Here is a 12,926-nt window from a genome sequence, read left to right on the forward strand (position 1 = left end):
CCTTATTGTAGACCCAATAGGTAAACCAAAAAAACAATAACAACTGCCTATCCTTCCATGTCACTTTGTTTTAGATATGTAAGGTCACAGGTGAAAATATGAAAGATTATGGTAGTGGGCGGCACTGTTTATATTGGTAAAATGAATAAATATATTGTTTGCTATAGCACAGTAGAACTGGAATGCTAATGTAACATATGCCATTTGCTTTATGAAGGGATATTAATACACAGTGCTTTCACTTACAATTGCAAATGTTAACATTAAGGGGTTAAATTAGGACACTTGGCTGTCTCAGAATAATATTTTGAAATTAAATATGAATTTCCGTTTAAAATGATAGTATAGTTTAACAAACCGCTATGAAATAATGCTAATAAATCTTTCATTATTATTTTATTAAACTCTTATGTCATATTTAATTTCATTACAGTTTTACCAAGTGGTCTCACTTCCTGATATGAAATATATGTCTTCTCCCATTACAACAAATGCTGCTTTAGCTGAATAAAAAGGGTCTAAAGGCTGGTAAATAATGCAACAATAATTATAGTATTATACAGTGTTTTAATAACAATTTATCTACAAAACATACTGACATCACTGTATTCTTTCCAAGAATTGAGTCACTGAAGCAAAATGACATAGAAAAGTTACATACCATTTTATGCAAAAGGTCTCTCCTAGTGGCCTGAGTGCCACTCCATAGAGATAAAATGCCTCAGTTGTTTTGAGTACATTGCTCTAGTTGTGAATGGGAATTTGTGAAATATCAGACTCAATAATTTACTTAGTTTACTTTGTTTATTATGAATCCATAACTCTTCTTTCTCTTTGCAGCTCTGGTTCATGCACTCTTTTCTGTGTGTATGAAAGCATTTTACAGCTATATGGAATTTTAGCTGTTAGCTACACAGTTTAGTTGTCTCATAATCAAGAGTGTTTGGGAGTCGAGTGCTAAAGGCCTGGAGAGAAGAATGAATGCGTACCACTTCATTGGCTGTGAGCTTCAGGCGATGGCGCAACAGGCAAGAGAACAGGTCCAGAGGCTGCTGGCCTGGAGGGGAAAGTCGGTTCACCCGGTCTCGGATCTCCAGCAGCTGCAGCAGGGCTGAATCCTGTGAGCCATGTGTGTATGGATAGTCCAGCTGAAGGATCAGGTCCCGAATGGCCTCTGGGTCAAAATGCATACTATAACCAAACACTTGGATACTGTTGATCTTCATATAGCCCAAGTTCCTAGAGGGGTCAGTCATTTCCAAAGGCTCCAAGTAAGCACTCTCATTGGCACTAGCACCTGCTGTTTTAATGCGGCTCCGCAGGTAAATGTGAATTGTCTCAAAGAATGTCTTCCACTTGTTTCCCAGAGTCAGTGTCCAGTTAAAACACTCCAGTGGAAGGTTCAGTTTTGTGGCCTGCCAGTCTGGAAAGCTGTTTTCACTCACAGGCATCAGCCAGCTCTCTGAGTGGCTCCCGCCAAAGGGATTAATAAAGAGGGTAAGAGCAGGCTCCAAGGTGCTGTTTTTAGTAAGGCAGATCTGGAGGGAGATGCCTAGGAGCATGTGCACCAGGTTGGATTTGTATTTGTTGCTCTTAAGTGTGAGGAGCATCCTCTTCCTCCATGAGGGGTCAAACCAGCTGTTGAGGCGCAAGTCATTGCTAATAAAGATGGCATGGACCTCCAAGCGACGGTCAGCCCTCTGCAAGAGATAGCGGAGCTCAAGGTCCTGCAGGTCAGTTTCAAAGCCCAAGTAATTTTCTGTGGAGTCAGCCACCATTGGTCGACAGGATCCCTGACTTAGCATGTAGCCAGCATTGCAGCTGCCACAGCGAGTGTGGTTGTCGCTGGCACAGGTGGCACAGGCTGGGCCCTCTGCAATGGAGCATGGTGTGGGCACCTGGCAAGAGTTCTGGTCATATGCACAAATGCAGATGTGCAGCTCTTCTGAGAATAAGCCCAGCTGGTTGTTCTCTGAGCAGTAGAGCAATGACTGGAAGTAGTTCAGCCAGTATGACCGTGGCCTACATTTAAAGAAAGAGGGGATGGAATTTAGTGAGTGAATGCATTAATGTGTTAAAAGTGGAGCTCCAGACAATATGTGTGGCTGCTTGCCAGAAGCAAATATAGTCACACAGCAGAATCAAAGTAAAGGAGGTACAAGATAATTTTATTAAAAATCATACTACTTTCACTTGCTTTAGGAGGAGCATTAAAACATCACTGGGATGTATAATGTAGGAGTAGTTTATATGACATTTTCCAAATGTAGCACTTCAGCTTTTTGGGAATCAAATGCAATATATTTAGCTTTATATTTAGCTTTTATATTGAATTTTTGGTGTTACTGACTCATGGCTCTTCCATGTAGAGTACTGATTTTTTTTGTAAAGCAGCAATGTCAAACATCACTGTCGTGCCAATACTGCACAGAATGTAACAGAATGTTACATTAGACTAATAATGACAAATAGCAGAATTTATCAGGCTACAGTTCACTCTGAATTGCATGCTCTAGTTCTACAGAATTCCATATTTTTCCAATTAAACATAATTTGACCTGTACACCAAAATTCAGAATCAGCTCTAAAATCCTCTGTTACCTTTGTTTTTTTTCTCTGAGTTCTCACAGCAGGCTATCGGCAAAGAGAAACTGGTCTGAGGCCTGAAACTGGCATAAAATTCAACACGGACAAACATTAACCTCCCCAGTCCCTCAAGATTTCAGTCTAAAATATGGGCAATTTTCGGGCACCAGCAACAATTTAGTTACAAATTTGGAGAAGGCCACATATTATCTCATTCCTGAGTTAGTCAATAGTTTACTCATCAGCACTTGCATAAGGAAATAACAAAGCTGTTGTGCTCACTTTTCACGTGGTAAGTTGATGAAGGGCTGTCTTTGACATCTCTTGCTGAGACTGAAGAGCTTGTACACAACTCGCTGGGCCCTCCTGAAGAGGCTCTTCATGCTGCTCTCCAGGAGCTCATAGCGCCGGTGGAACATGCCATCCAGCAGCCACAAGTGCTGGATTGCTGAGGCATTGAGAAAGAGGTTCTGAGGCAGTCTCGTCAGGAACATCTTGAACTCATCTGTTGAGAATAAGAGAAAGGAGTTATCTCTCTTTTTCTCTAACTCTCCTTCTCTCTTTCTTTCTCTATCTGTCTCTCACTGATTCTGTGACAGATACAACAACAGTGAAATAAAAATGGACCAGACTGGGGCTGTAAGGACATGATCAACATTTTCTTGCTGTTCCCCACAGCAGCAACAGAAAATAACCATTCCACTTGTGAACACCAAAGTAACCTACCCCCCAACATATTCTCCATGGAAATACACAAGCATTTAATTTTAGCCAGTGGAGCAGAACATTGGATGTCTTTCATATTCCTCACCAAAGGGCACGTTTATGATACCTGAGAAACTACTTATACTTCCACTACTTGCGCTTTCTCCTAGCTCTTATAACATAAACTGTAAAAGTAATGGCACTCATAGATATTTTAGGAAGGAAAAAAAAAAGACAAAGGTATGTGAAAGAAAAAGTAATCCATTTTAATTATACTTCAGCACTAATGGCTACTGCAGCCTGACCTAATCAGACAATGATACTTAAATATTATATTAGTGATCTTATTCATACATTGTCACCATTGTGATGTCAAATGCTCTACTGTCAATAAAGGTATTTGGGGGGTCATTTATCCTACTTGAAATATTGTAAACTAACAGTTCACTTAATGTCGTTAATGTTTATTCAATCTTGTTTGTAAATCATATTACAAGGAAAGCTTCATTTCATAGTTTAGCAGCTTTAATTGCATTACATATAACTTCCCTTGTATGGAATATGGACAATAAAGGTCATATCTTACCTGAATCCTTAAATTCCTTATATAGGAGGGCCCATGATTCAGAGATTCGAAGGAGGCTCTCTTCCATTGTTTGGATATCCATGTAGGGACAGTTGCACTCTGGGAATTTAGGATCACACTTGCACCAGCAGTCATTGTTTCGACAGACAAAGTCTCCCTCTCCATTGCAGGCAATGTAACTAAGAGCTGCTTGCACAAATGTGTCTCTGAGGTAGTCTGGCAGAATGACTTGCAAACCTTCAATTAAAGAAAACAGAAACAGAAAAGTGTTGGGGAAGGTGAGGTAAACAACATATTTACATCTGATCAACCCAAACTCTAGTGTTGTTATATGATGAATTTAACAAAATACAATATACTAATAAACATTAAAAGAATTTGTAAAATGGAAATAATGAAACAATGTCTGACATTTTAAGTCATTCCTTACAGTTATTTCTCAAATTATCTCAAAGTGTCTCTGAGTATCCTAAAATAGCCATGTCAAGACATGATACACATTCAAAAATAAAAATAAAAATCAACTCTATCTCCAGTAATGCAAACCTGGACCATGACATCATCTCTAACATAATGAACGAGGACACCACATGCAGAAAATGCTCAAGCTCTCTGTGTCTTACAAATGCACTGTAGTGCAACTCAATATTTTATTTTTTGACTCACTGCCTCATAAGACTGACCATCCACTTCTCAAGCATTCAGTTATTTTATATTTGTGGATCAGCAAAATCTCTTTCTCTTACTTAACCCGTGGTAAGTTAGTTGTTTCATTAATGTGATTCTTCCAAATTGGTCAATTTCATTGTCTTCACTGAACAGTTGGAGTTGAAACATTTATTCTTCTAGTAGTAATAATAATAAATGATGGTGAAACATTGCAGACTTAAAATAACTCGTTTTCTTCTGATTCTAATATCAGCTGCCTAATCTTGTTCAGTCTTTTTAAGTTTTTAGTTACAATTGCACAGTTTTGCGAATTATCTTACAGACATAACCACCTCTTTTCTGTGATAATCTATCTGAGTATAATTAACAGTTTTCTGAGTCCTTACATCCAAGGAAACAAAACCTGTTTTGATAGCTATATTAATAGTATAAGCTATAACAATATATATAACACTATAACAATACTTTGCTGACAAAAAAAAGTTATTAGCTGTTATTTATCTCAGAAAGCACATAAAAAATATATTTAGATGTGCCATTACATCTGTTTATATAAATGCACCACTTTCTACAAACTTCACACTGCACATGCCACCTTGTTATTTTCATTTAGTCTATAAAATAGATTTTAAATGGTAATTTCACAATCGGTTTATTACAAAACAGACTGCACATTATAAAATATTAAGCAAATACACACAACACAATCACAAAAATATTATTTAAAGTAGACATAATAAACTAGTTTTGTTTTTCAAATAAACAGTACATTTATGAAATCAGATTATTATGAAACTTTAAACTTTGGGTTAATTAAATGTAAACAGGCACAATTTGGATAAACAATTGTTACAGATTAATCCACATTCATTGATTGTATCCATAACCAGGAAATATTATAGTTAGAACAATGAAACATTATTTTTGCTATATACATCAAAAACGTTAACTGAATATAACAAGATAAATACAAGGCATTTGTCATTTTAAGAATCTCTGGATGTATGTGTTTTATTACCACAAAAAATAGCAGGTTTTTTTTACCCTGTTTTAGAGTCTAGGTATTGGGTGGGCATATAACAACTCAGGGCTCAGCCCTGCAGCATAACATTTAAATGCTAAAGCCAAATTTTAATAAACCTGAGATGGAAAAAACATTCAGGTCTTCAGCAGCCCTGGTGCAATAGCCCTGGTATTGGGACAGATGAAGTTAAATTCTGTTCAAGTAGTAGAAAAGTACTATTTAATGAGCAGCCCAATTATTCCACCACTTTCTCCCAGTCCATGTAACGAGATGCTTTGGACTTTAGACCAGTGTTTCTGAGTTCTTCTCTGTATTGATCATTTTCTGGCTTCAGCAAATAAAATGCACCCTATGTGAATAAAGAGTAGATAACCAAATTCCCTTGTTGAGTAATATCTTTTTTCTTTTTTTATTTTGACTTAACAGTATCATTTCCTCTTTTTTTTGGGGGGGGCAAGGGACCAAAACAGGGGTGATGAAGAAAACACATATAAGCAAAATGTTTTTAGATCCAGATTAATCATGTTGTTTAATTATTTAAAGCCAACTTAAAATATATTACAAATTGCAAAACTTACACATTTTCAAATCTATTTGTCTCAATGTTAATGTCATGGAATGCCCGCCTCCCGCGAGGCCTGTGGTTTGGCCAGCCACATGCAGTGGGAGGACTTTCATTTGTGGCCACGCCTGCACACACCTGTACCTCATTTCGTCTGTGTGTATTTAAACCCACATCAGGGTGTGCCGCGTCGTTGGTCATTGTTGATGTAACGTGTTAATGTAAGGTTAATGGTCTTTTCATCATTGTTAAACATTTGCGTGTTCATCGTGTTTGTTTAATGTCAATTATTATATGTTCATGTTCTGCGTTTGTAATATGTGTGAATGCTGTTGTCGTTTTGTGTAAATAAATGTTCGCCCACATCGCTGAAGTCTGTGCGTCCTGCCCCTCGCCGTTCCGCACTCGGGCCACCACGCATTACAGTTAAGCTCAAACTTGATCAAATATAATTTCAATATATAAATATAATTTTAATTATTGTTTCAACATGCAATAAAATTAAAAGGTGACAATCTGTCACCATCTTTTCCTCATCTTATTATCTTCAATTAAATTTCTTTGTGCAAATAGCAAAATTAATGTAACCATTTGACATTTTAATTCAAAATCTAAGTTGTACATTTGATGTAGTAGTACTGTTGTAACACACAAATCATTATCAGGATCTAATAATAAAATGCACATGAAATTACCTTGCAGGTGGACTTTGTTTTCAGGGCTCTGAACCAGAACAGAACTAACAGAATCAAGGTTGTCATAGTTACTGCAACCAAGAGGGCCAGTCCTTGTTTCAGTTACCTGGGCAACAAAAAACAAACCATAGAATTTTGGTTTAAACATTCACACAGGTAGAGTGTGTTACCTTATTTCGAATACCACATGTAATGCTCCTTCAAGTGGACCATTTAACATTGCCAGTGTTGAGAATGTGTACTGAAAAAACAGACAAACAATTCTGAGTGTCTTCACCATGAGTGCTTTGTGTGCTTGCAAAGTCACTAGTGCCACTCACTGTGATAGTTTGCATGTTGTGATGATCTACTTAAAGATAATCACCTACTTCACTGAATCAGTTCAAGGAGAGATGCTTACATGCTGTCACATATGATTTATACATATTTTCCTTCTACTACAATTGATTTACTTCCTTGTTTGATATTTTTGGTATTTGTAAAGAAAATGGCTGCTTATTTATTTGACATAATCAAAAGACTGCTTGATTTAAGCAAGGCACTGGTTCTCAAAGATGGCAAGACTTCTTCCTTATTAACTGTGGCAAATCACTTTACCATTATTGCAACAGTGTTCCCTTTGACTGCCAATGGAGCTAGATGGCCCACTCCCTACAATTGTATTATGAGATCACATGATACTTCTTCTTTATTTTTTTTCTAAGCCTAATGTCTTCATGACACAGTTAAGCACACCTAATTGATTCACATTTTCATGTTCATGGTGGTGGCGCACTTTTATCAATTCAGTGATCTTGTACCATCTGACAGGCAGATTGGAATATTTCCAGGCTCACAGTTAAATAAGGTAAGACAAGGCTGGGCTCTGCCACTCCATCACAAACCCACTGAGGAGTGCAGTGGTACTAACAGGTACAAGGGGTTACCCCCAAGCAAATATGGGTATAAACCTCTGTGTTTTCTTAGAGAATGAGACCTGCTTTGACAATAGATTTTGACCTTGTAAAATATATGTTGCATCAGTCAATAAAGATCACAGTTCAATTATTTAAAGATTAATGTAATATCTTGAGGTTCATTTTCCATGCACAAAAGATTATATGGCAAATCGTAAAAGCTTTGGTTTGGTTGAGGGTCGGTGAGAGAGATGGAAGATAAAGTCTGATTAGATGCATATCCATACAAATCTTTAACTACTGGGACAGAGGACATCCTATTACAAGGAAAATCTGATAAGTATCTGATGTTACTTTTTTTTTTTTTTTTTTAAAGATAACAGTTGTTTTTAAACTTATACTTACTGGCATTCTGCAAAATGACACACAAAATGTATCTGTTTAACAGTCTGTTGTTCTGTCTTAACATATGGTATCAATATCCTGAAATGTTTCCTGAGAGCAGCTGTTGTTGGATTCAATGAATTTCCAGATTTTGGCATCAAAACAGTTAAATCTGCTGTGGTACCTCTGCTCAACCAAACTGCTAAGTACTTCCAGCCATACACTGCATAGCTTGAAAATCCATCTGATAGAGCGGTTTACCTGCAAATGGACAAAACGGACTTCTCCTTATGGAGATTAGTAATATGCAAACAGTTTTGTGTTTTTGTTTTTAAAGATATGTATAAGGGTGCTTTTCATTTAAAACAGAATCTTTTTTTTAAACCATCCTCTATTTTTGTCTTTTTTTTTAAGTTAAGGCTAGAGAAAAGTAATACTGAGGACTAAACACAAGAGGCAAGTTTTTTGTAAAAGCAAATCAACAAATAAGTGGGACTGTGCACCTGCTGTGTTCATGCTGTGCCCTGGTGTGCCTAACAGTAGGCACCAGGGTTATGCCTTCACTGGCAGTTTTGCAGGGTAGTGCAGCTGAATTGGCAAAGCATCAAATCACGAACAAAATCTTCACAGAACAACATGAGTCTTTCCACATTAGGCAGACAATCTTTGCAAAACCACACAGGCGGGAAGTGTCCTGACTTTCAGAAGGTGCTTCTTTATTTAATTTATTTTTTCTTCCACCCTGATGCCCAGAACACCAGCTCACTAACAGGCTTTTCCTCAAAAATGAGTTGCTAAATTTCACCTCTGCAGAGCCCAGTGGGGAGGAGCCAGGAGTCTCATCCCACACTCCAGTCTCATTCAATTTGGAATTCATACAGCAGAACATTCGCTTTTGCCTGTCCCATGAAGACAGCGGTGCGGGTCAGCGCCCGGTGGAAATGGCGTATGTGTCTAAGGCCCCTGCTGCTTCTAAGATTCATTCTCCTCCACTGAAGGAGCTGCCCCCCCCCCCTCTCGCTGCTGCTCCTGTCACTCAAGGAGCACCTAAGCTTTCCTCACAAGAGTGCGTGCCTCAAGCAAGCCACCCCAAGCAAGCGACAGACAAACAGTCCTACACATCTGTGATCTGCTCTCCCAACACTAATGAAAATGTCTAAGTTCCACAACAGTGATGTGCTGAGGTAAGGCACCCCTGTGTGTACTGAAACAGGGAGGGACAGTGAAGGGTTGCCCCACACCTGCTGGGATGGAGTAAATGTAGCCGTTTGTAGAATTTATCTTTGCTTGACCAAAGTATTTAACACAACAGGCAGGTCCTTAAATGGTACAGTTATTTGCCAGTTTAAACTTGTTTGTACTGACATGCCAGTTTACAATGTCAGAATGCATGTGGGAGTTGATTAGTGAGAAGTTTTAAACTAAAGATCTAATCTTACAAATAAGGAAACATTATTGGGATGAGGCTATTACTGCATATGCATTGGATGCAGAGCTAATGTAATGTCCTAATAGTATAATATTAATTATAAGCTAATTGTCAATAATGGCTTCATTAGCACATGTCAAATCTTAAGAATTCTTAATGTTCATCCATACAAGACTGTAAATAACAGAGTTCCCCACACTGTTTGTGGCTAAAGTGCATATGACTAATGATAAGAGTGTGTGTTTGGCAGTAGTGATTAGGACAATTATGATATCCTCTCACCCAGAGATATAACTACTGACCCACCTTGATGGCAGTGGAGGCGATCTGGAGGTGGTGCAGCTTGCGCAATGTGCTCTCGCGGTCTATGAAGTAGGAGGCAGCCAGCTGGTGGAGGGCCTCCAGAGTCACAGCCGTGCTGTTGCTGGTGTAGTCGCTCACCTCTGCTTTCTTGCTAAGCTTTCTCTTATCCACAAATATGGTTAGGGCCTCTTCTCCTGAAAGTGAAAGGAAAATTACTGAAATCTCCCAAGCTGTTTTTGCAATGACAACTCTTCAAAGAACATATTTTCATGATTGTGAGACTATATTATATAGATTATAGATTATATTGTGATCATTGTAGTGGTATACCTTAAATAAGAAATGATGTAAAGTGATTATATGTGACTGAAATGTATTATGGTACTATTTGAAGAATATGTACTAATACATAGTGATGAACAAGTCTGCTATATGCTCCAGCAGAAAATGTCTTCTCTCATCAGTGGGGAGAATAAAGGTGAATATAATGAGTTTTTGATTTGTAGTTGTCATAAATGCATTTGAATAGAATAAACCGAATGTTCTCTTCAATCAAATATATTCCCTTGTGATATCTGCTTCCACTGTTTCCATTTCCTCTAAGAATGTTTACATCATAAGACTCTTTTCATGACCTAAAGCTATCTCCATGTTTTAGAACAGTCATAACTATATTACTTCATGAATGAAATAAGCTCTAGTCTATGCCCAGATATTCAGTCTTTATCAAAGTCATATCTCAGACACAAGGCAGAAACTTGGCTCTTTGTTGTCACATTCTTGCACATTGCACAATATTCCTTGTTTACCAAGGCAATGGAGGTCACATTAGTTGTGCGCCTCTAGGAGTTTTACATAACATGGGATACATACGTTAGTGCAACCTTCAGTAGGCTGAGTCACATGCATTAATCGACAAAGTGTGGGTCTCACAGAGGAAAGTTATTTCAGACATGAATCTAGGCTTTGCTACCAAAAGAATCCTGTCACTGTTACATTGAAGCTATGTAGCTGCATGTGGCTCCCACATTCCACTCTACTCTAGGTAAATATAGGGCACTGGGAAACATGCATGCCACCAGTCTTTCCCTGGTTTAACCTAGTACAAACTAGAGGAGAAATATGTATGAGCACAGATTATATTTGTATTTGTTTTTCTGTGTCTTTCAATACAGACCAGAGCTTACACATATCTGGTTAAAACTGCCTGCAATGATTAATATCCATGCTGCAAAAATATATAGAATCCAAGTATATTTTTGTTTATTCCTCTGGGTAAAAATTGCGTGTCTGTTCTTATGTACATATGTTCTTATGATATGGCTTAGAGCTGCACATAATACATCTCTACCTCCTAGCGTTGCTGAGAGGAGAAAGTGAGTTCCATATTTCTTGATAAGGTTGTCAGTTATTAGCTGGACGGAGGGTCTGCGTCCCAGGAGTCGAATGTTCCGGATAAACTCCGGAGTGAGGGGTAAGGGGGAGTCCAGGAAATCCCTTCGCTCCACAGCCAAGTTATTCACTTTCCATCGGCCAAACTCCCTGCAAGAGGATAAAAGATGCAGTAAACAAACCTGCTTCAAATGATCTGTTTTTATTAACACATCTCTACTCCTGCAGCAGAGAGGGAAAAGGTGAGTGTAGCAGGGCAAACATAACTGGTGCCAGACTGCATCATTGGTTTTAAATTCCAAGAGCAGGTTTTATTTGGAGGATGAACACCACACAGAGGGAGATGATTCAGGACTCATAGCCCTAAGGTGATGTGCTTAATAAACTCATCATTGAAATCTGCACTGACAGGAAGATCCATAGAAGTCTACCTAGCGATGACATCTACAGTATATCAGAATGTTAAAAATAAAGGAAAATCCATGGAAAAGCCTCACAAATGAAGACAAATAACCTTGGTCTTGGGATGCATACATTTTATAAATATTCATCATACACTGGAGAATATTCACCTAGAAACTAATTAGTTATGCTATGAAATTAGGTATAATTAATTGAAGAGTTCAAGCACTTCTGACTAAAGAGCTTTTGCTACTTTTGGATTCAATGTCATAAATTACTTTAAATAGGTTTTCTCCTACTTGATGATGCATTACGTTGTTTACATAAAAGGTACATTTTGCATTCATTTTTAAGCAAATAAATAAGCAAGCTCTTTTGTCACCCCTTCACTTTTCATTTTATTCCTTATTTCCTTCTCAACTCTCCTCATCAAGTGGAATCACCCATAAATTAAAAAAAACCAAGCATTTTCAGAGGGTAATAAGATCTCCTTGCCATGAATCTCACACATCCTTAGAGTACTCACCAATGATGGCATATTCCCCACTTGCCTTTAGTCATCTGAAAAATGGTGGGCAGCCTCATACCCAGGTGATGGATGGAGCTGACATGACCTTTTGAAAGGAGATCTATCACTTTAAATCAGAAGTAATGACAGGAGCCTCCTGACCAGATGCTTGATTGATTCATTCCAGAAAATACTCTTAATTCCTTCTGCTGTTTTGCAATTCATAAGAGGCAAAATAGAATTACATGAAATCACATTAGGATTAAAGTGCATGCTACTGTCTGGTTCAAGTTGTTTTGTTCTGGATAAGATATTTAATAAGATATATAAATATAACTGCTGTGAACCACTCAATATACCTGGCATGAGCTGTTACATCAGATGGGGTAGGGGCTACTGGCTTTATGAAATTTGATGATTTATCTCAATTTCACTTAGCATTATCATAAGCCACATCTTCAACTAAACTGGCAGAGCTGGTTTGGGAGCAGTGGCTAGCCCTCAGCAGTTCAAAGGTTCTGAGCTAGTCCTCAGGAGCTCAAAGGTTCCCTGCAATGTAGAAGTAGGAGAAAATCTCCCTGTCATTTTGTTCCTCAGCTACTGCTGAGCATGATAAGCTTGCCTTTTCTTATCTTAAACATTTGTGAGTCCTTGTGGGTCTGACCCAAAACAGGGAGAGAAAGCAGTTTATTGGCAACTCTATGAATCACTTCCTGAAGCTACATAAGATGTTTATCATAGCCATCATCAGTCTCAACTCCATTACCAATCTATCAGTCTCCACT

At 38.1% G+C, this 12,926-nt stretch overlaps 1 protein-coding gene across 1 annotated transcript in view; it reads right to left on the reverse strand.

The window, feature by feature from the left end:
• Positions 1-222: 222 nt before the first annotated feature.
• brinp3a.2 (bone morphogenetic protein/retinoic acid inducible neural-specific 3a, tandem duplicate 2) overlaps positions 223-12,926 on the reverse strand; it is a 30,367-nt gene continuing 17,663 nt past the window's right edge. Inside the window, exons 3-8 of the mRNA XM_026998807.3 lie at positions 11,191-11,381; positions 9,843-10,033; positions 6,828-6,933; positions 3,878-4,114; positions 2,869-3,091; positions 223-2,022 (exon numbers count right to left, since the gene is read on the reverse strand). Coding sequence (XP_026854608.2) covers positions 906-2,022; positions 2,869-3,091; positions 3,878-4,114; positions 6,828-6,933; positions 9,843-10,033; positions 11,191-11,381 — 2,065 coding nt within the window. The 3' untranslated portion in view covers positions 223-905. The remainder of the gene's footprint in view (positions 2,023-2,868; positions 3,092-3,877; positions 4,115-6,827; positions 6,934-9,842; positions 10,034-11,190; positions 11,382-12,926) is intronic.

This window comes from Electrophorus electricus, chromosome 7 (assembly GCF_041902795.1).
Source record: "Electrophorus electricus isolate QZ-2024a chromosome 7, ASM4190279v1, whole genome shotgun sequence".
In the NCBI taxonomy this organism is placed as follows: domain Eukaryota; kingdom Metazoa; phylum Chordata; class Actinopteri; order Gymnotiformes; family Gymnotidae; genus Electrophorus; species Electrophorus electricus.